At 35.8% G+C, this 25,050-nt stretch overlaps 1 protein-coding gene across 4 annotated transcripts in view; it reads right to left on the reverse strand.

Moving 5' to 3' along the window:
- RAPGEF6 (Rap guanine nucleotide exchange factor 6) overlaps window positions 1-25,050 on the reverse strand; it is a 150,627-nt gene that overhangs the window by 96,327 nt on the left and 29,250 nt on the right. For 3 of the 4 annotated variants that reach the window (XM_058168507.1, XM_058168508.1, XM_058168506.1), the window contains exons 2-5: window positions 12,278-12,348; window positions 11,644-11,700; window positions 11,246-11,329; window positions 5,763-5,832 (exon numbers count right to left, since the gene is read on the reverse strand). In XM_058168507.1, the coding sequence (XP_058024490.1) occupies window positions 5,763-5,832; window positions 11,246-11,329; window positions 11,644-11,700; window positions 12,278-12,348 (282 nt within the window). Of the gene's footprint in view, window positions 1-5,762; window positions 5,833-11,245; window positions 11,330-11,643; window positions 11,701-12,277; window positions 12,349-25,050 lie in introns of those variants that run through there. The other variant, XM_058168509.1, reaches the window with a different exon arrangement.

Here is a 25,050-nt window from a genome sequence, read left to right on the forward strand (position 1 = left end):
TCCAAAGCTACATGTCACAGAAGTACATGAACAGAAGTACATAAACCTTTTCAGTTTATTTGAATGGGAAATTAAGGTGTTTCAATAAGGGGATGATAACCAGATGGGAGTATGGGAGATCCTGACTTAATTAAGAATAGAATTTTGGGTATTCACCATCAAAGTCTGACCTTCACAATGCAAGTCTATTGTAATGAGTCATGACTCAAATAAAGGAGTTATTCGAGAAAATCTCTGAAAAACTATGACTGATACTCTGCAGGCTGGGAAAGATTACAAAACTATTGTGTTTTTAAAATAAATGTATTAAAGATTTTTAAAATAATAAAGAATAATACAAAATAAAACAGAAAAAAAGAGAAAGTGCAGAAAAATAGAAAAGAAACATGTACACAAAAATATATTAAATATATATTTAAGTGACTCCCTATCTTCTTTTCAGCAAGAGACTTAACATCACTTCCCAGATTCAATGTTTTTGATTGGTAGATCCAAAAATCACTAGCTGTGTTCTATCCATTTTCAGCAAAAACTCCATAAAGTGTTTTCAGTATTTTGTAAATGTGCTTATTGCCTTATCCCTGATCAAACAAGTCAATTTTGTATTCCTTTCTCTTCTGTAGTATTCTGGGACTATTAATTGCTAATTTAACGTTAAAATGCTGTTGTAGAACCTGATCACTAACCATATTTTCTTTCTCCCATCTTAAAAAAAATTTTTAAGGCTTCAACACCTATCTCCTTACAATTTTCTCCAAGTTGTTCTGTAAGTCAAGCAACTCTTTCTCAATTATCTGAATCTTTTTCATTGATTTAATATTTGTACTTCCTGTGTTTATTTCTATTTTCCAAATTTCCACCTTGACTCTGTTTCACCTCTCCACTCAGTTGTTCTGCAGATCCTTGTTATTTTTCATCTCCTCTTTGATCTCTTATTTTAGATCTCTTTGAAATGATGCATTCACAAAGGCAGTTATTGATCCTGTTATTGCAGCTATAACAATCTTACCCAATTCCTCAAAGACCAAAGATCATTTGAAAGACCAGACCTAATTGATCCAGCAGTTAAAAGTGGCAGCGGATCGAGATTTGTACCTTCAGACTTGCAAGATTCTGTTAATGTAGCTTTGTAATAAAATAGAACTAGTCAGTTCTGGTTTACCTGGGAGGGATGATAGATCTTCTTTAATATTTCAAATGTTATAGTGTTTTGTGTGATTTTAAAAATCTCTAATCAAAATCAAAGGCAGGCTTTTTTCTTCCTTTTTGCCTACACTTTAGTCCCTCTCTAGTGTCCAACTTAAATCATAAGATCTCTAAACTTTGTCATGACTTACAGTATACAAAATAATTCTGGTTCCCATGAAAAGCTATTTATTTTATCTGTATAGCTAATTCCAAAATCTTACACTTTTAAGTTTCACAGAGAAATGTCAGGGTTCATGTGACCACCATCAAGATAGTAGTAAACAAAATGGTGTACCTGGCAGCGTTCCAAGGAGAAAACCACTTTGTTTTAGTTTCCAAAAACAAACTTTGATGCCATGTAAGAATGACTACATGGATAAGCAGAAAACTACTGGAACAACGTTTTGTGGACAGATGAGATAAAAACAGTACTTTAGGGCCTAAATGAAAAGTATTATGTTTGGTGAAAGACAAATGCTACATTCCAGCATAAGAGGCTTATGCCTTCTATAAAACCTGGTAGTCGCAATATCATGGTTTGGGCCTGCATTGTTGTTTCTGGACCAGGACAGCTTACTATCATTAATGTAACTATGAATTCTGAATTGTACCAGCAAATTCTACAGGGAAATGTCAGGATATCTGTCTGTATGAATTGAAGACCTTGTGAACTGAAACTCAAGGAAAAATGGTTCACGCAGCAAGACCATAACCCAAAGCCTACAAGCCATAAACCAGTGAATGGTTGAAGCAGGAGAAAATTAATGTTTTGAAATGGCCAAGTCAAAGTCCTGCCCTTAATCCTACAGAAATGTTGTGAAAGGACATGAAATGGGCAATTCATGAGAGGAAGTCCACCAATATCCCGGAGTTGAAGCTGTTCTGTAAGATGAAATGGACTAAAATTCTTCCAAGCTGATGTGCAGGACCCATCAACAGTAATGGGAAAAGTTTAATTGCAATTATAGCTGCTGAATGAGGGCACAGCAGTTAGTAAAAATAAAGGTTCACATAATTTTGCCATATACAAATATATAACTTTGGATCATTTTACTCAATAAATAAATGAATGCCTCTTTTTTACTTATTAAGTAGGGTTCTTATATATTTTTTTATATATTTTTAGGATCTCATGTTAGATAATATTATAGAGAAATGTTGACAATTTTTAAAGGGTTCACAAGCTTTCAAGTACCACTGTAACTATATCCCTGTGGAGATAGATTGGACGAAGAGAGAGGACCAAATTCACCAAATGAACATTTGTCACTGAGAGCAGAATCAAACCTAGGTCCTTGATGTCAGTTCAGAACCTTAACCATATACAGTATAATTCAGAATTCTGATACATTCAGTCACTGTCTGTTTTATAAGTACTAATTTCTTAAGATAGAGAGATCCTTCCATCTTATATATGCTCATACCAGTTTGTCATTCAGAGGCATCATCATCATTTGCTATAATAGTATATAAAATCCTTTTCCCAAGATCACTCTATTGCTTAATATTATTCAAGTTCACGTCTAATAGTCAGTCTGATGAGAACAATTTGTCTAAAATCCACAAAATATTAAAAATATCTTCAGGATAAATATATGAGTGTGAAAAATTAGGGCTCTAAAAATTTTCATGAATCATACACTATTATTTTGTGTGCTTGTAGAAACCTTCATTGTTTTCAGGTTCTTATGTGACTACATCATAGCAAAATTCCAAATAGAGGCTATGTAATCTGAAAGCAAAATAATATTAAGCATGGTTGTTACCAGAAAAGCAAACACAATGAATTGTTATCAAGAACTATAGAAGTACGTCCACCTGCTTCCTTCAGATATTGTCAGAACTATGAAACTACAAACATAATAAAAAGTTTAGAGAAGTCTTGTAACAGTATCTTTGCCTTAAATTCTATAAAATAATATTTTCTAGGTACTGCACATAGAAGCATATGCTATACAAAATAACTACCGTGTTTCTCCAAAAAGACGACCTACCTTGAAAAAAAGTCCTTTCATGTTTTTGAGCGCATACGATCAAATTAAGCCTCACCTACAAAATTAGCCCTAATTATGACCAAGGCACACAGGTAAAAAATAAGCTAGGGTGGGGATGGGGGTGGTGGAGCTGCCCTACTTACCAGGCCTTGCACACCCCGACACTTGCCTTGCCTTCTTCTGCGGCTGCTTGCTGCCACACGCACGCCTCCATTTCGCCTTCACATGCCTGCCGGCATCTGTTTTCTACAGCCGATAACAGAGCTCCAGATCAATCCAGAGCTCTGTTATAGGCTGCACTTGCCTTCCAGCAGGCATCTGAAGGTGAAACAGAGGCCGGGGCAAAGCGTGCAAGTGGTGGCAAGCAGCCACAGAAGAAGTGGGCCAGCAACGGGCTCCTACTGTGCGGGGCTGTCGGTGCCACTGCCATGAGGTGAGCCAATGATTAGAACCCTCCAAAAAGAAGGCCTAGCCATTTTTTCAGAGGACGAAAGAAAATAAGACCCGGCCTTCTTTTTGGAGAAAAACAGTAACAAGTTATTTCAAATGACATTTTTTTAAATCAATGTAATATTAAAGCTAGTTTTTTTAAGATGTAAAATTTTAGATTAATAGCAATAGCAATAGTATTTAGACTTATATACCACTTTACAGTGTTTCACAGCCTTCTTTAAGTGGTTTACAATGTCAGTATATTGCCTCCAACAATTTGGGTTCTCATTTGACCGACCTCGGAAGGATGGAAGGCTGAGTCAACCTTGAGCCGGTGAGACTCGAACTGCCAGACTGCTGGTAGCCGGGAGTCAACAGAAGTAGCCTGCAGTACTGCATCCTAACCACTGAGCTACCAAGGCTCAAAATTTCAGATTAAATGATAGAATTATAGAATCCTACCCTTCCACTACAATTCCAGTGCATGCAGACATTACTTTTCTTACACATATTTCTTAAAAGACATAAAAATGTATACTCCTGGTTTTCCAGTACCATTGTAACCAAGGAATATCCAAAATTCAAGACATGATGAAATAGTTGAATCAAGAATATCTTACATGGATCAAAATATTTGACCTAAAAAAAAGAAGTCAAATCTTTGACAAGTTAAATACATGGAAGAATCAATAGTCAGTCAGTCAGTCAGTCAGTCTGTCTGTCAGTCTTTGAACCAACTCAGAAGGGTGTGTGTGTGTGTGTGTGTGTGTGTGTGTGTGTGTGTGTGTGTACACATACATACACACACACACATCTACATTGATAGATAGATAGATAGATAGATAGATAGATAGATAGATAGATAGATAGATAGATAGATAGATAGATAGATAGATAGATAGATCTTTCAACCAACTCAGGGTTTGAAGATCATATAAAATAAAAGAACATATAAAATCATATTAAAACTATAAAATTAAACATAGGTATATTTTCAAATGAAGGAGGGAAGGAGGGAGAGAGAGAGGGAGAGAGGAAGGAAGGAAGGTTTTATTAATTCATTAAATTTGTTTGCCACCCATCTTGCTGCAATATAACTCTGGGTGCCTTACAACATTAAAATGAAACTATATATATGGATGTAAGTATTTATAAAAGTATGTATATACATACATATGTATGTCTTTGGTTATTCGGGTTTTCTCCCGTGTAAAATTGGAGTGTCTTGGTGACGTTTCAACGAAGTCTCATTCTCCATCTTCAGGCTTCAACTTCGTGCTTCTGGGAGCAATGTGTGATCGCAGTTGTTTCGCAGCTGTTTCAAACAGCTGCGATCACACATTGCTCCCAGAAGCACGAAGCTGAAGCCTGAAGATGACGAATGAGACTTCATTGAAATGTCGCCAAGACACTTCCAATTTTACGCAGGAGAAAACCTGAATAACCAAAGACCTACATACAAACACCCACGAAAACCTCAGAATACATATATATACATATATATGTATGTGCATAAGTAGTAGGTAGGTATAAAATCACACTAAAATTCCAATAAAATATAAGTTATAACTAAAGAAGATAGATAACGAAGGAGGGAGGTACAGGCCAGATAGAAAGCAAGCATAATAAATACTTTAGAACACTGATATTATACCATTTCCCGTAAAATAAGACATCCCGATAATAAGCCCATTCGGTTTTTTGAGCGCATGCGCTAAAATAACCCACCCATCCCCGAAAATAAGCCCTCCCCGAAAATATTTAAACATATCTGCAGCTGGTCCCCGCCATTTCCTCTGATTAGGGTTAGGGAGACAGAGCTGGAAATCAGGTAAGACGGCAAGAGGAGCCCCATCTTGCTCCACGCGCCTTAAAATAATAAGACATCTCCGAAAATAAGGCCAAGCACTTATTTCGGGGTTCAAAAAAATATAAGACAGGGTCTTATTTTCGGGGAAACACAGAATGTATGGCATATGTATTCGTTTAAAAACATCCAGTGCTCATATAAGAAATTACTAATACAAAATACAACAAATCAGTGAAAAGCACAGATTCATGAGATAATTTTCTGTAGCCATAGCCAGAAGAAGGTAAAATGAATAATTCCTTCTTCTTTAATCAATTATTTCAAAGAATGGTCCTTACCACGATCATTTCTGAAGGTTCCAACACAATGCATTCACAACCTCGTTTTCCTCCAGATTGCTTGCCAAAGCTGTGAAGAAAAATGGGAAAGTGTAAACTCCACATTACATAGTAAGTAGGCAGGACAGAAACAAAATTTAGTAATAATAAAGTATTATGCAAAACAAAAAGGTTTCTTGCATTATATTCCATATCACTATTTTAAAGAGCAACATAACTTTTTTATATATCACCTGTTTTATATAATTCATTAAAACATCAATTTAGAAAAGCATCCAAAAACACTATGCAAAATGGGTCTATATACTATAAGTTACAAAAAATGAAAGCAAAATAAAGAGAGATAATCGTATTAATGACAGGCAGTTTGAGTTAAGGCACTGGGCTAGAAACTGGGAGACCGTGAGTTCTAGTCCCATCTTACATACGAAGCCAGCTGGTGACCTTGCGAAAGTCTTAGCCCTGGGAAGGAGACAGTGGCAAACCATTTCCAAAATCTGAAGGGACTTTCCAAAAGACATTTCGGGAGTATGATAAAAGAATTAGCCTGTAGAGTCTGCTTTCAATAAATCAACACTAGTGCATTTATTTTAGTTCCAGATCACTCAAAAGAGTTCTTGCGTATAAGGAAATTTAAAATATAGCACAAACAGTAGTGACGTCCATACATTTCAGAGTTAATTGCACTAAATTAGAAAGAGTATTATTCCACTAATAAGAAAGATCATAGGAAAATGATAGAAAATAGGTTTGTACAAAATATTCAAAAAGGTACCTTTGCTTAAAAAAAAAAAAGCTCACAGAAATGAGCAAAATATTTCCCCTCAAACCAGCTACATCCTCTAAAAGGCTTGGTGTGCTGTTTTGAAGGCTTTCCTCAGCTGTATGCACATGTGCATGCATGCCCAGCTGCTGTGCTTCACTGCAGTTGCAGCAGAAATACGATTTATGTATCCATATTTGCATGTGCACATAAACCTGTGAAGTAAAAAAAAAAACCTACAAAAGATGTTGCACTATGTCTTCCAGAAGACTGTTGCCTTAACACTTTGAGGACACGTCCTTGCTTGTGCCAGCATGCTTTGCAAAGGACTAGTGTGCGTTCTATTGCTTTGCAAAACCTTAACACTCTGCATGCAAGAGCCGAGGTGGTGCAGTGGTTAGAGTGCAGTACTGCAGGCTACTTCAATTGACTGCTAGCTGTAGTTTGTCAGTTCAAAATTCAACTGGTTCAAGGTTGACTCAGCCTACCATCCTTCCGAGGTCGGTAAAATGAGGACCCAGATGCTGATTCTGTAAACCGCTTACAGAGGTCTGTAAAAGCACTATGAAGCGGTATATAAGTCTAAGTGCTATTGCTATTAGCTCCTATATTTAATTCTCATCACTTTCCAAGTATTATAAGAAAACACCACTATTGAAAATCTGGAGAGTAGCAATAAATAGCTGCATGAATCAAGAACTACTTCAGTATCAAAATACTTCTAGAAAATGGTATTAGCAATATTATTTTACTTAAATGTTAAAAGAAAAAAAATTGAGCTCAGTCTTCTGATTAAATAAAATTATAATTAGAAACACTATTGACTCTTTGGAAATGTTATCTGAAGGTTTCATTTTCTTTTTTTCAAGTCATACACTCACACCAGTGACCTACTCAACCAGCATTTCAACCTCACTTATACTTTAAGGAAAATGTTCATAGATATTCATGTAGAACAATTATTTTCTGCATGCTTACACATCCTGCATGCTAAGTAGGATGCATTTGTCAAACTTGGAAAATTCTCTCCAGTTGCTCTGCCCCCTACATCCTTGAGACATAACTCCCAGAATTAAGGGATTAAACAAACATACATACAAAGTTTTCTTGTTTTCAAATATCCTACCCTACTGGCCAGCTTTGATGCAACATTAAGTTGATTGCTACAATGGTAGTTAGTTTTAATGCAAAATTTAGGAAGCCCTGGTCAAACTACATTTTACAATGAATCTCTAAGTAAACAGACATTGATAGAATCTCAACCTGGTACAAAGTCAAACACATATTTCTGAAAATTTAAATGCATAATTATATTTGTTTACAGATTGAATATGGCGGGTGCAAAATTTGGACACTCTTGTAGGTAGTTATTTCTTTGCAGTATCCTTCCCCTGCCATGCCCACCAAGCCACGCCCACAGAATCGGTAAAAAAAAATTCACCACTGCTAGAATGTAATATGTGTACTGGGTAAAACTGGGCTTTGATTGCGCTTATGACCTATCGGCAAAATATACCAAAAATTTAGTATTGCGTCTTGGTTCAGATTGTAATGGAGTCTTACTTATTTTTTATCTTACAAAAAACAACATAAATATGGAGCTTTGCATAATATTGCTTGGCCCCAAAATAATGTGATTGATATGTATATATGTAGTTCAGTTTTAAAAAGGAAGAATAATATTTGATTTAAATTGATATTTTTTCTGTAGGGTTTCAAAAAATTATAGATACAGATAATATTTTTGAGCTGTCAGAACTAAAATGATTAAGCTTATTAAAATCCTTTTAAAATAGTGACTTAAATACCATTTACACTAATTATTGAATTATTCTCATTAAGATAAAGTAAGCTCTTATCTCACTTTTTAAAAAGCTGCTACTGCCTGCTAGTGTAATCAGATAATTGGGAGTTCTGATTTTTTGATTCTTTCCTGGTTTACATATTGTGTTAAACCATGGTTTGCTTAGTCACGCTTTTTGTATTAAAGTACAGTTGATTGAGTTTATTCATATGCTAAGTCAAAATCAAGTAAATCACATTATGTGTTAGTACAAGTGGTTAACCAATTCTTGGTTTCTAATTTACATATTCTTCATAAGATTAATTGTCAAGAGGGTTTGCTCCTCTGTGTATGCAAGTTTATTTTTAAGCTGACATATCTTAGTTTCTCTTTATCACATGGCCCAGAAACTTACTTTATAGCATTATCAAAAGGAATGTATTCAAAGGAATTCAGTACAATCCTAAAATAGAACGCCTGCCAAATAGTTGCAAGTAATCAAAAAAAGATTATTTTTTAAAAAAACTTATATTTGTAAAAGTCAGATACCAAAAATGAGAGCATTGTTATAACAACTATGACCATAATTATTTATAAAAAACATAAGCATGCCTTAAAGTATGTAGCATATGCTCTCTTCTATTGAAAAGGAAAATAAAAAAACCCAGAAATGTCCCCCACAAATGAAAGACTCAGAATTGTTTTATCTTCTGTGATGTCCATGTTTGCAAAATTGACTGTGGCATGAGGTAGTAGTGACTTGTACTGTAAATGAATAATGTATACCATAAATTCAACGTTCTTAAACTGAAAGAAATTCAGAAATTTGCCCCTCCCCAAATTATCTTCATCTAACCTCTTGGGGATAGCATTGTTCAGTAATATAATCCATCTAAAATAAGAATGTCCTTATTTATTTCTGCCAAAGTTTATGTTTCAGATAAGCAAAATTTAGAAGGTTATTTTTCTGCTAGCTTGACCTTGGATCTGGTCCAGTGCTTCTTGGCAGGCCATCCTCTCTTTGTATCTCACTTGTCTTAGGTATCAGCAGTCATGTTCTTATTTGCCTTATTCTTAGCTTTGCCTTTTAACTTCTTAAGCCTTCCATGTTTTTATCAATTTTATCAGCATATTCTAAAACAGAGTAATTTATTACTTGGATTATCAGCAGAATCTCAAAATTAGTTACATCCTAGTGGATACAGAGAAACTTTGGAAGTTTAAAAAACTCTCTTTTAAACTCTCTTTAAAATATAGTTTAAAGAACTATGTCCCATTTGAATTGGAGTTTCAACCAAAACATCATTTAACGGGTGTGGGGGGGAATTGTTTCTCAAACCGTCATTTCAGAACTCTCAAACTGCTTCACTAGAAGTCGGATCTTGGGGTATTGTCTGACAGAACTTTGCTCAGGTGGAAGAGAAAGAAAGAAGTTGTTTCTTAGTTTTATAAGGCATTTATCTCCCAAAAATAGCCATAGAAATAGCCATAGAAATAGCAGTAGATCGTCCCTACTTAGTGTCCAGTAATGCCAAGCAGGAATCCTGCCTCTTCAATCAACTCTCAATTTCCTGGTGCAATAAATGCACTCTTTCAGCATATTCTGAACTAAAATATATGTTGAATTGTTCTGCTTTTTTATTATCTGTTATCTTTTTGCCAAATTCACAAAACTTCTTTTTCATTGTTAGCATCACATACCTCTTTTCAGTGTCAATTCTGTCACTGCAGCTTCAAGGATATTTTGATATTTAGTTAAATTCATTCTCACCCACATAATTCTTATAATTCTTCCTGCCAGTCAAAATCCCTAAGTATAAAGGAACTCCTCTGCTTAATGTTTGGCAAGGTGTTATCTTCTTCAGTCCTTCTTCCTACGCTTTGTGGTTCTGACCAAATTGTTCAATGTTAATTCTATCAGTCCAAAATAATTCTGTTTCAGAATACTTCAGACTAATCTAGATTTTCTGTTACACAATGACATTTATGATGAGATGCTAAGAGTTTTCCTCTGGAGCTCTGTTCCACGCAGATCTTAGCTATACAAGCAAATGAGGTAGATAACTACTTCAGTGTCAGCTCTTTTTTCTTTGTTTGCAGATCATCTGCAGAGATATTTGAGTTGATTGATCAGTTCTAACATATTGTTCTTGGTCTTGAAACTCATCTTGCCTAGTTAGTGAACAAATTAAAGCTGAAAAGAAATTGGATATTAGCAAGAGAGTGACTGGAAGTGTACTTTCAAATCAACCACAAAGTAATTCCAGAAAAGAGAGAAAAGAATTTGGAATATCCTTTATAATCATAAACCTGAATAGGGATATTTCAAACATATAATACATGCAAGATTTAATAACATTTCTGAATCAGAAGAATTCTGCAAGGAATAGTGGGGAAAATGTTCCAAAATCAAAAATAGTTGGCTGTAAGAAAAGTTTGAAAACTCTTGTTTCTATAAAAATCTCCATTCCCACCCCACTCCAGGGGAAGGATACTGTAAACTCTCCATTCCCACTCCACTCTGGGGCCAGCCAGAGGTGGTATTTGCCAGTTCTCCAAACTACTCAAAATTTCCACTAGAAAATCCCAGAACCTGATGGATTTCACCCCTGCATTCTAGGTGTTTTACTCTAATCTAGAGACTACTTTGCAAGCAATATACTTTCACCCAAATACCAACAATTCAGCATTACATGCACTGTACAAATACATGCATCCCTTATTCTATGTTATAGTTCTATGCTGGTCTATCCCTGTAACAAAGATTTGATTTTATAATCCATTCTTTTCAACTAAATATTGTCTATGATATTCCTTAAAATTTAAAAAGAAATAGATTAAGTGTACAAACTTATTTTTCTCATCATATATTATATATATTTAACTGGGTTATCAAGGTTACTTATTTTTCCTGGTCAACATTGATTTCTTACATACCTGCAGGGTGGCAAAAACATAGAATCCTTCATAAGCACAGATCCAGAAAGAAGAATATACCAGCATCTTGCAATAGTATCAGAGCTAAAGAAGAAAAAAATGAATATACATAAAGTGCTTCTTCTATCAAGAACTATTCTCTGTTATCTGTCCAAATATACGCGTGCAGAAAAAAGGTTTTTGAATCCTGAATGAGTGATAAAACACATGAATTCTGTTCCAGATCTTGAGTGTCAATTATAAATTTAAGTTTGTGGATAGTCTAATTTCTTTGGATAAATCTTTTATTTGGATAATAAATTGTACGTGCATTACAAAGATGTAGATAGGACTCTTCTGATTCCAGTTATATGTTTTGTCTTACATTTTCATTTTAGGTAATGATTAAATGTACTTACCAAAATAAAACTTGATTTCCATCGTATCTTTTATACCGTGCACTGGAAGTCATAATTCTGTGAACAAAAATTTAAGTATCATCATATAATATTCACGTCTTGCTATAATCATTTCTATGTCAGATTTTGTAATATTTCAATTTCTTAAAGAATCGTGCAAAATCTCTCATCTAGAATACAGAAGACTTATTTTATACTTAAAGAATTATAACAATCCACCAAAAAGGCAAATACAAAACTTCTACCTGTGCAGTGAGACCTGAAATACATTATAATTGGCCAGAAATAAGCCCCACTGATTCCAGAATCAGCCCCAGCTAATTTGTTACCGAACTGGGAGGATGGATTTTTATTTTGTTTGTGTAACTGTAACTTCTCTGTTGTTGTTAACTGCTTGTTGTATTCCATGATTTGGAAAATTTTCCAAAATTGAAACAAGTATATATAATGCATATTTGTATTATGTAATACTTGGGGTTTTCTCCTCTTGCCTTGAGATAGTATTTTAAAAGTAACCATTAAAATAAGTTACTTTGCATGTCAAAGTACCCTTGCTATGAAAAGCTAACTGTATAAAATGGATATTGTAGTAGCATATCTAAACATCCCATTTTCATTGATTACCCTCCCTTACCTTAACTGATGCTCCCTGAGATGAGATAATATATCCATTCCATGAAGATAATAATAGATAGTATTTAATTCCTGAAAACAACAACAGCAGCAGGTTAATTCATACAATTTTGAACAAGACATTGAAAAACTAGGAACACAAAAAGGTTAACACAGTTTTTCTTGGGGCTGTCACAGTGGGCATATACCAGACTGAAAAAAGTTAACAGAGTACGTTCTTCTGAACTTGATTTCCCATTCCCATTTTACCATTTCAGAATGTAAGCAAAAAAAAAATAAACTGGATTTCCAAAAATAAACTGGATTATGGCAGTTTCTCAGTTCCACAGAATAATTGTGTTGGTAATTTAATAAGGGAATCACCCAAGTATTTGATATCCTTTGCTTTTGGGAACAATGATGTGATATAAGATATTAAGAACCACACTAACACAGAAACGTAAGACAGAACAAGTAAATGATTTCAAAGTGGAACAGCAGTTGCCATTGTGTCCTTCCTAGGGTTGAGAGAAAGTGACTGGTTCAAGGTCATCCAGCTGGCTTTGATCCCAAGGCACTCATGGTCTCCCCCTTTCTAGCCTGATGTCTTAACCACTATACCAGATTGCTACATCAATCTTACAACTCAGAGCTACTTTGGGTGTATTCCCTTGGCTCTGTTTTTCTCCAACCCAGTATTTGCTGCCATCAGGACAATCACCACCCAACCAATCTCAATAAAGTGTAATGGGGATGGCCTTGGATGAATGCAAGTCATGAGTGCCTGAGTGATTAGGAGTGGTTTTTGAAGTGGAGAGAGGTGGCATAGCATTCTTCTGCCACTTGGACAGAAGGGGACAATTGCAGAACTCCCCTCAATTTCAGGAGCTTCTGCTGCAGTAAATGGCAGTGTTGTCAGTTACAGTTAGGGTTTTTTTTTCTTTGACAATGACTCAGTTATGATTGCCTTAGAAAAGATAATCACCCCCGCAGCCACACGGTCACATTTCGGGTGCTTGGCAACTAGCTCGCATATACAATGGTCGGAACATCTTGCAGCATCACATGATCGCAATTTGCCACCTTCTGAAATGGCCTCTGACAAGTTAATTGGGGAAGCCTGATTCACTTAATGACTGCATGATTCTCTTTAACAGTGGTGGTTTGCTTAATACCCATGGTAAAAATAATCATAAAATGGGAGTCCAGTCACATGATGAACAAATTGTACTGCTTAACAAATTGCACTGCTTAATGACTGAAATCCCAGTCCTAACTATGGCTGTAAGTCAAGGGCTATCTAGATTGGCGGTGGACAGCAGCATGTTGAAAAAAATATCACTATCTCACTTTTCAAAGTAATGAAAACATTCAAAGACAAGAGCCATACAAAAAGCAGTCCCAGCAGAGACAGCAGAAAAATTCTCTTGCCGTCCCTTGGGACAAAACCAGAAGAGCAACTCTCACGGTTTAAATCAATTTGCAGCCCTGTACTTTTACAGATAGGTCTACTGAACTTTTGAAAGTGAAGATGTGATTAATAACAAGCTTAGTGATTTTCCAGACACCTGGTATGCTTTGCAAAGAATGAGTCAGATATTATACAGGGAGGTGACCAGGGACTGGGTCAGGACAGCAATGAATTCTCAACACTCTCCTTGTTCCTATTTAACATCTACATGCAGCTGCTGGGCAAATCAATACAATCCACAGTTTGCCGGTGTTACCCAGTTTTACATTTTAACCTCAGGCAAAAAGATGATTCCCACTGAGGTGCTCTTCCAATATCTGGAGACTTAGGGCCTGAAGAGGAAAGGCTTGATCCCAGCAAGATGGGAGCAGGTTTAGCTTCAAAAGCCATCCAGTTCCACAGAAAGAAGCATCATTAGTTTTGACAGGATCATACTCCCCTGTACGGAACCAACCCTCCACAATTTCATCACCAAGATCATGAATGAGGTATTACAAACTATTTGTCTGCCAGAAGACAACAAAAGACATTGTTTTAGAACTACAACAAGCTGAGGAAAAATTTAAGCTTCCACATGAGGCCACATTCTAAAAATAGTTAGGGGGCTGGTGTTGTTGGGTTTTTGGGGGGGGAGGGTTTGCTGCTATTTGAAAAATGTGTACATGAGCTTTAGTTCAGGTGTGTGAGGAAAAAATGTGAAACTGCTCCACAATCTTTTAAAATCCATTAAACTCTTACTCTAGAATTCTGATGTTCAAATTAGACTGCCTGAGTTGTAACACTGCTTCCTCTTAAACAGAAACAATGCAGTACAAAGGAATTTTACAAGACTCAATGCAAGCAAGCAAGCTGTGTTGAATCAGAGACAGAATCAACTCCTACTGACCTTATAATTTTACAACTTATAACATTACGTCAAAAAAAAAGTATCAAGTTAGTAATATAATCCTACGCTATCAAGATTATTTATACACTATGTATTATTTTTATTTTATTTAATTATTCTTTCCTATTTCTTTTTCTTTATTTTTATTAATTGATTAGTCTTACTACCATACAAAAATTAAAATACTGTACAGGATCTAACTCCAGAGTAAAATATATACAAATAATACAGTAATAAAATAGATACGTGGTAAATACAAATTCAGATAAATATAACATCTTTATACAATGCCCTGATCTGTTCTATATAATGGGTTCTTAGCTGAACTGTCTTAAGTATAAACTTAGCAGTTCTGCTCACAATGTCCCTGGAGGAAATAGGGCAATCTGCAGTTCAGATCCCAGTAGGCTGCTGTTCTTTCAAGTAGGGGTTTTATTTATTTTATTTTATTTATCAAAATTAGAAACCACCCATCTACCTCACTTTGTTTTTTGTCTATTTGCTGTTTTCTGTCCTTTGAAGTATTTTAAATACCTAAGCTTAAAAGAGGCATGCAGCTGACAGTCAAACAAAACATGCACAATATCTTTGATAGCTGGGGTACCACATATACACATCCGTTCATGATGGCAGATGGTAGAAGTGCTCATATTTGGTGATGGAATTGAATAACTCAAATCTTGCTCTAGCATAGGTCCTTCTTAAGAAACTCATTAACAGGTATTTTTCAAATTGTAAATGATTTTGTTCTTAGCCAACCAATATAAAGATTTTTTTTAACTAATAAAACCATGTCAGTTTGGAATTGATGTCCAAGACTCGTTGCTTAAAATTTCCCTTGCCTGGGAGATAACGGAGAGTAAATACTGGATCGAAAACCCAATGCTATGGGTTTGTCAACTTTTGTCAATTCAGCTACTTATTTCTTAGACTGATAACCCATCCACATTTATAAACCCTGGATGGCTACCAAAATGTGGAAAAAGAAATATCTTTTAGAATAGAATAGAATAGAATTTTTATTGGCCAAGTGTGATTGGACACACAAGGAATTTGTCTTGGTGCATATGCTCTCAGTGTACATAAAAGAAAAGATACGTTCATCAAGGTACAACATTTACAACACAATTGATGATCAATATATCAATATAAATCATAAGGATTGCCAGCAACAAGTTATAGTCATACAGTCATAAGTGGAAAGAGATTGATGATGGGAGCTATGAAACGATTAATAGTAGTGCAGATTCAGTAAATAGTCTGACAGTGTTGAGGGAATTATTTGTTTAGCAGAGTGATGGCCTTCGGGAAAAAACTGTTCTTGTGTCTAGTTGTTCTGGTGTGCATTTACAAATGTTTAAATCCCAGAAATTAAAACTGATAAAACAACTGGAATAAAAATGAAAATCTGAAACTAATAACAATAAAAATTTATAATAGCAAGTTAAATGTAGGTCAGAACGTGCTTCGTTTGCTTCATGGAATATGACTCCAAAAGATCAGGAGAGTAGGGCTATCTGGAGTGCATGATGTTGTGTGTTTCAAAGAGACAGGTGTGCCACAAAGAAAGCCTGCTTTTGAGGTCTGTTCCCTAAAACTGCATTATATTTGAATAATACTTAGTAGAGGAAGGTTCCAATTCCATGGGATCAACACTTACTAAGTGTTGGTAAATAGGAAATATGGATTAAACAAAATGAAAAAATATAGATGGCTATAAGAAACATTATTATGCATTACAATAAACTAAACCAGAACAATATCTAACTAAAGATTCACTGCTCAAAATGCTATTTATCTATTCCGGATATTAGCTGTCAAAGAGCTTATTAGCCAAAACATGATTTACTGTTCCAAGGAAAACTAGTTAAGCATCACGTATTAAACCTCCCAGGATCTACTGTCAAAACATTCTTATCAAGAATTACAGTTTATCGACTTAGATGGTTATAGTTATTGAAATAGCAAACATTTTCTTTAATGAATGCTTCAAGAGAAACCATAATGTTGATACCATGCAACTTGAATGTAACCTAAAAGATCTGCATCTACAATATCCCAGCAAAACTACAAATGTCTCAGTTGCGAAAGAGCTGCATATGCTCCATTATAAAACAAACTAGCAACCCTACACTGTTAAGGACTGAGATTGTTAATTGATGGTAACCAGCTAACCATCCTTTAAGGATATCTCATTGCCATTTGAATCTGTATTTGTATCTCGGTTGGTAAAGAGAAAAGCAAGTTATTGTGGCTAAGTGGAATACCCCATCCTGGGATATGTACCCGACTTCAGCATTAATTCTTAATTATTGACTGCAAAGAATGTAATTTTCACAATTAATTAATATGCAATTTAGCCTTTGTTAGCTTCTGGAAGGCTATAAGCAAAAAGTCCTGTCTTGGTTCTAGATAGCAAGCAGTCTATTCCAAAGAACAGATGCCATAGTTTAAAAACAATGTTTTCAAATCTCAGTTCTCACATTACTAGAATGGGCTACCACAAGCAACATATTCTGCAAGTATCTCCTTGGTTAGGTAGACACTAGATGGCAATAAGACAGTCCTGCAATACCCTGGTGCCAAATTGTACAAGGCTATATTATTCAGCTACAACCACTGAACTGCACTTGGAAACCCATTAGTAACCAATGCAAAAGTCTTAAGATGGATCTACTATCACAGTAACTAGCACCAATCAACAAACTGTATCAGTACTTTCTGAGAGGTATTTAATTTCTACACTACCCATCCCCTCTAAGCAACTCTGGAAAGTTTATTAACAATAACTTTAAATGAACCTCACCTAGTGTGCATGTTCATTGCACGGTGTAGACTTTTCTTACAAATAAAACTGGCTCTAAGCTGGCATTCCCCCCTCCCAAAGTAATGTATCCTCCAGGCAACAAATTTTTAAAAACTTAAGAAATATTTGCTTGTCTGATGCCTAATTAGGTAAATGACAGTTGCTGAGCAAAGTGTAAAATTCATTTCCAAAATCCACTAGTTTTGATTGCTCCATAGAAAAATAAATGTGAATAAGAATAGAACAAACAAGACTATATGTCTAGACTCAAAGCAAGCTTTTTTGGCTTGCCTGCCCACTTCCTTCCTGATCAAAATACAGCAACTAAATCTATACTAGGCCAGCATGTTAATATATAAAAGTCCTATTTTTGTTTTCATTTTTTAACCAAGAGTTCCACAAACCCTATTTTTAAACTATTTAATATGTCTACCTTATATTTTTTAAAATTTCCGTTTCATTATCTCCATATCATTCCTACTATATTCTTCCACGGAATATGCAACCATTATTAGTCTAAAACACAATAGGGTTTTTCTTCAGAACTCTTTTTCATAATCTTATTTTCTTGTGTCTTTTGCTCTTTCCCTGAAAAAGCATTCTAATCCACCTTTCCTTCAAATTCTATTCTATTTTGCCCACTGTCTAACACCTTTTAAGTATTTTACCCCGAGATTACTAAACATCTAGCTTTTCTACCTCTTCAAAACCCTTATTCATAACCTATGTGACTTTTCAGTCCGAGTATAAATGCTATTCCTTTTTACTGCAATAGACGATCAATTTTAAGCCAATTAATATTCCATGTTACCACAATGTGGAGTGCAATATGAACTAGTTGATAGCTAACACAGGACCACTGCACCCATCGGTTCTGTTTAAAAAGCTACACTGATCACTGTAGAGCTTTGTCTAGTTGGCATACATTTTTCACTCTTCCAAAATGTTCCCTGTATTTATTATTTTATAAACAATTCAATAATTATTAAATTTACCCTTATGCTTATTGTGAATGGGTCCTGCTAACAAGTATACAGGTAGTCCTTGACTTACAACAGTTCATTTAGTGACTCTTCAAAGTTACAATGGCATCGAAAAAAGTAAATTAATTCACTTAGAACCACTGCAGCATCTCCATGGTCATGTGATCAAAATTCAGATGCTTGGCAACTGATTCATAGTTATGATGGTTGCAGTGACCCCAAGGTCATTTGTTCACCTTTTGCAACCTTCTGACAAGCAAAGTCAATAGGGAAGACAGATTGACTTAACAGCCATGTTACTAACAACTGTAGTGATTCACTTAACAACTGTGGCAAGAAAAGTTGTAAAATGGGGCAAAACTCACCTAACAGCTGTCCCACTTAGCAACAGAAATTTTGGGTTCAGTTGTGGTCGTAAGTCAAAGACTATCTTTACTACTGGACATAAATTAGTGCTTACTCATGGCTCAATTCTATTAAATGACATCACAGGCAATAAATGTTACTTTTATAATGAAGACTTATTTATACACAGATAACTGTTCAAAGTATTGATACTTCAGTCAGATACTGTTTCTTTTAAGTTTCTCCCCTCCCTCTAAAAACCAGCATCATAAGATTTCCTACAGAAAGAAAGCAATGTTACTCTGCTTCTTTGTCAAATATTGCTTTCCCCTAAATTCACAGATCTTACTTGAGCCTCTCATTTGGCAAACATAGAAGAAAAATCAGTCATTTCTGCCAGTACCAAAATTCATGGATGCCTGGTCATGTTTGCTCATGTTCCATAAATGCTTTTCATAGAACTGTTAAGTTTTTTTACTTTTCAACATTCAAATGAATTTATCATTGCTGGCATAGCTATTATATAACTATTTTGAAAACATCTATTACAAAATTGCTCCACAATTGTGTAAGAATAATACTTGCATTGTGTAACAGCACAAGAAATATAATCAACAATGTCTTTTAAAAAAAAAACTTGATACAAAAAAAAGACACTTCCTGTTAGAAGGAACTGCAGATTATGTGGGCCATCTAGTGGGAAAGCATTGCAACTCCATTCAAAGCTGACATTCTAAAGCAGGGGACTCCAACCTTGGTCCCTTTAAGACTTGTGGACTTCAACTCCCAGAGTCCCTCAGCCAGCAAAGCTGGATAAAGAAAAGAAACAGCTAAGCTGTTCTAAAGAATGAAATACTCAAATGTACAGCGTGTGTGTGAGAGACAGTGGGAGAGAGAGGGAGAGAGGGAGGGAGAGCTAAGTTGTAATTTATATAAGGTTATCTTTATCATAGTTAAGAAAAAGTATGATGGAGCCTATTAAGAAACAAAAAACATAAAGTATGTATATAGCATTTTTAAACTTTATTTTGGTCTTTTAACCCTCTTTTACATTATTAAATAAGCATACATAGTGGATCATTAAAGCTAACCTACTCACCTATCTCCATTTTTAATAAGTCACTGGTTTAATTGATATTATAATCTTATGTGCTAAGCACCCTATGTTTACATGAAAATAAATCTAAGTGGCATTTAATGAAGTGTAACACTGCATTGCTAATCTTAAAAGTGTAAATATCTAGTGGAGAAGATGTAATCTTCCATAAACACACTATACAATTAATGCTAGATGCACAAGAATTTACATTTCAGCTGATTAAGCCAAAATCTGTAACAACAGGGTCTATTTTCCAAGCAAGTCAAGCAACACCTTTCTACTAGCCTACATTTTATTTATTTATATATTTAAGAGAATGTATATGGCCACCCAATTCAGTGACTCCAGGTAGCTTAAAAATATTTACATAAATTTCAAATAGGCATTTACATTTGGTTTATGTATAAACCAAATAGGCATTTGCATTTGGTTTATGTATAAACTTTTTCCTGATGTAAAATATTAACAACTTCCAGGTTCAGTTTCATCTCTCCTAAGCATCATAAAATAAAATAAGAGAACATCTTGTATATCATTCTAAGTTCATAGAAAAGACAACCGGATACAATTGTACCAAATGCAAACAAAATAATAAAGCATACCGTATATACTCGAGTATAAGCCGAGTTTTTCAGCACGTTTTTTGTGCTGAAAAACGTCCCCTCGGCTTATACTCGAGTATATACGGTATTTATATTCTGTGGCAACAATTCTAAAACATTTGCATGTTGCATGTTCTGTCAATTAATATCTTTTTTTCTTCTTTTTTTCACATTATACCGGATGGCGGGCTTTTGCATTAGCGCGGGGAAGCCCTGCCGGTGCAGTGAGAGGGCGGGGCGGGGGAGCCGCCAGCCTTCTCGGCTGAGGGAGGGAGGCTTTCCCTGACCGGTAGCTGCCTCATTTCCCACCCTCGGCTTATACTCGAGTCCCCAGTTTACCCCAGTTTTTTGGGGTAAAATTGGGGACCTCGGCTTATACTCGGATCGGCTTATATTCGAGTATATACGGTATTTATATTCTGTGGCAACAATTCTAAAACATTTGCATGTTGCATGTTCTGTCAATTAATATCAAGGCTGATTCAGTTACAGAAGAAAAGAAAACTTGCAGCATGGATGAACTCACAAATGGATATCTGCTTTTCTGTCTAACAGACAACAAGTGGTCAAAATTGGCAATGCTCTATCAAACCCTGTTCCTGTCAAGAGTGGTGTTCCTCAAGGCAGCGTTCTTGGACCAACACTCTTCATACTATACATAAATGATCTTTGTGACCATATCTCAAGTAGTTGTGTTCTCTTTGCTGACGATGTCAAACTATTTAACACCACAGATAATACATCGCTAGAAAATAGCTATCGAGGTGTTGTCCCGGTGTCTGGAGGCCGTACGGGTCTGGATGGGGAGAAACAGGCTCAAGCTCAATCCCTCCAAGACGGAGTGGCTGTGGATGCCAGCATCCCGGTACAGTCAGCTGCAGCCGCGGCTGACTGTTGGGGGCGAGTCATTGGCCCCAATGGAGAGGGTGCGCAATTTGGGCGTTCTCCTGGATGGACGGCTGTCTTTTGAAGATCATTTGACGGCCGTCTCCAGGAGAGCCTTTCACCAGGTTCGCCTGGTTCGCCAATTGCACCCCTTTCTAGACCGGGATGCCCTGTGCACGGTCACTCATGCTCTCATGACATCTCGGCTGGACTACTGCAATGCTCTCTACATGGGGCTCCCCTTGAGGAGCACCTGGAGACTCCAGGTAGTTCAGAATGCAGCTGCGCGGGTGATAGAGGGAGCCCCTCGTGGCTCCCACGTAACACCTCTCCTGCGCAGACTGCACTGGCTGCCTGTGGTTTTCCGGGTGCGCTTCAAGGTTCTGGTAATGATCTTCAAAGCGCTCCATGGCATAGGGCCGGGTTACTTACGGGACCGTCTGCTGCCACCGAATGCCTCCCACCGACCCGTGCGCTCTCACAGGGAGGGACTCCTCAGGGTGCCGTCGGCCAGGCAGTGCCGACTGGCGACGCCCAGGGGAAGGGCCTTTTCTGTGGGGGCTCCCACCCTCTGGGACGAGCTTCCCCCAGGACTTCGTCAACTTCCTGACCTTCGGACCTTCCGCCGCGAGCTTAAGACACATCTATTCATTTGCGCAGGACTGGACTAGGGTTTTAAATTTTAAATGACTAAATTTTAGATTTTGGTTTTAAATTGGGTTTTATTATTTATATGTTTATTTTAAATATTTGGCCTTTATAATAAGTTTTTTAGATGAATGTTTTACTTTGTATATTTATGTGTTTTTACATGGCTGTACACCGCCCTGAGTCCTTAGGGAGATAGGGCGGTATAAAAATACGAATAAATAAATAAATAAATAAATAAATAAATAAATCTACCATTCAAAAAGACCTTGATCATTTAACCGCTTGGTCTAAAACTTGGCAACTCCAAATCTCAACCAGCAAATGCTCAGTCTTACATATTGGAAAAAAGAACCCAAACACTAAGTACATGCTTGATGGACATTACCTTACAGATGACCCCCCACCCTGTTAAAGACCTTGGAGTTTTCATATCAAATGATTTAAGTGCCAAAGCCCACTGCAACTACATAGCAAAAAAGGCTCTAAGAGTTGTAAACCTAATCTTACATAGTTTCTTTTCCAAAAACAGTATACTACTAACCAGAGCATATAAAACATTTGCTAGACCAATTCTAGAATACAGCTCACCTGTCTGGAACCCTCACCACATTTCTGACATCAATACAATTGAACATGTCCAGAAATATTTTACAAGAAGAGTTCTTCACTCCTCTGAAAACAACAAAATACCTTATCCCACCAGACTTGAAATCCTAGGCTTAGAAAACTTAGAACTCCGTCGCCTTCGACAAGAACTAAATTTAACTCATAGAATCATCTATTGTAATGTCCTTCCTGTTAAAGACTACTTCAGCTTTAATTGCAATAATACAAGAGCAACCAATAGATTTAAACTTAATGTTAACCGCTTTAATCTAGATTGCAGAAAATATGACTTCTGTAACAGAATCATCAGTGCTTGGAACACTTTACCTGACTCTGTGGTCTCTTCCCATAATCCCAAAAGCTTTAACCAAAAACTTTCTACTATTGACCTCACCCCATTCCTAAGAGGACCATAAGGGGCATGCATAAGAGCTGAAACGTGCCTACCGTTCCTGTCTTATTGTTTTTTCTTTTATATATATATATATGTTTATACCTCCTAATATTCCCTCATATATATGTTTATATACTATATAATCTTTTTGTGTGATGCTTATATATATTGTTGTGACAAATAAAATAAAATAAATAAATAAATAAATAAATATGAAGCAAGCTTTGCCCCTGTAATATTCTACTGCATTAAAATATATTTTAAATGTATTTTAAATTCTTCTTCAATCAGTTGCTCTAAATTATTTCATATCTTGCCCAAGTGTTCTTCTTTCCCTGGCTAGACCAGCGTTGCTTCAAAAGTATAATAATTTATTGTGATACTTAATTAAAAGATAGGATTTCTTAATTAGCTATTTACATCCCTCCGAATATATTCAAATAGGAAAAGAAAAATTAAAAGCAGGACAATAGTTTGGGTACTCAAGGGAATACCGTAATCAAGTCCAGCAATCTTGCTGTGGAATATCTTCTTTTCTTTTCTTTTTTCTTTTCTTTCACCCTTACCAGCTTTATAGACTTCTCTGAGATAGGTTCAACGTTTGTGTCAGATCATTTGTGCTTTGAGTAAGAACCTGACTTGATTTATTATAAAATCCATTTAATTGTTTTCTTGACCACCCATTGTATTCTCAGGTGTCTTTTCTAACACCAAAGTTCAAAACCATTAATATCTTTTTTTTCTTCTTTCATTTTTATAGTGTGTCACAGGGAAAACCACTCTCTGAAAGCTTCTGATAATTGTAGGTATAAGCATATCATGACATCTTAATTTCTTTTCCAAGGTCTTCACTGATACTCTATCAAATGCTGGTCTGTTGCATATTTTTATCATTTCTATATGAGACAGACAGTGGTTTATAAATGGGAATGAATGAATGAATGAACGAACGAACAAACAAATGAATGAATGTTATAAAGATTTTAACGGTTGTGTTAGCAAATGGATTATAGCAAATGATATTGTTCATTATTAAGAAGATCAAGCATGGTTTATAAAAACTAGGAAAGCAGCAGACATTAGTTAATCATAGATCTAATAGTCTTGATTAAATGTCAAAGTAATTATATTTAATTTAATTGATAAATAATTATATTATTAAAGATGAAAAAGTTTTGACAAAATACATAAGCAGTATACTAAATACATTTGGAATTCTTTTAGAATTCATAAAATGGATTAAGATACTATATAAATCACCCACATCTAAAGTGAAAGTTAATTGCATGTTTTCTACTACTTTCCCACTATTTAGAGAAACTAGACAAGGATGCTGCTGACTATGTCACCCTTGATTTTTTTAATACCTGCGTGGAACTCTTGGCTTGCACTATTAGTCAAGACAGGGAGATCTACAGAGTAGTACATAACTTGGTTGAACATAATTTGTTTTATTTGCAGATGACATTCTTTTGTTTATTTCCAAACCACATACTAGCTTCCCAGTGTTGATGCAAAAAATAGATGCCCTTATTAAAATAGCACTATGCTCTATTAATTGGTCCAGATCAGAACGGATGCCTATAAGTGAATTTTGCTATCCATCCATTTAAGGAGTATCAACTCCGTATTTTTACCAAATCCATTAAATATTTAGCTAGGTCTATACCAAAGGATATAACTCAGTAACATATAATAAAAATAAAATGTATAGACAGATTTCTTCAGATACTGATAGATAGGGAGTCATTAAAGCTTACATAAGACGAACACCCAGGTGATCATCCCTTGCAATTTTCTCTGCTGACTCCTGACATGCCCTGTAGTATCTGTCAACGCTGCGCTATAGTTGCAACTGAAACAGTCACCTATGGTCCTTGATGTATCTGCACTGTGGCAGCACCTACTCAAACAGCCTGTGTCCAAGCTCCCTGTTGTAGTTGCACTGCACCACTGCACATGCAGTGCCCCACTACACGCACAGTATATGGCCTTGACCACCCACATGCCCCACTGAACTTGTGCCAGGCCACTACTACCCAGTTCATCTGCACTCTGTAGCACTCA

This window comes from Ahaetulla prasina, chromosome 2, assembly GCF_028640845.1.
Source record: "Ahaetulla prasina isolate Xishuangbanna chromosome 2, ASM2864084v1, whole genome shotgun sequence".
Taxonomy (NCBI): domain Eukaryota; kingdom Metazoa; phylum Chordata; class Lepidosauria; order Squamata; family Colubridae; genus Ahaetulla; species Ahaetulla prasina.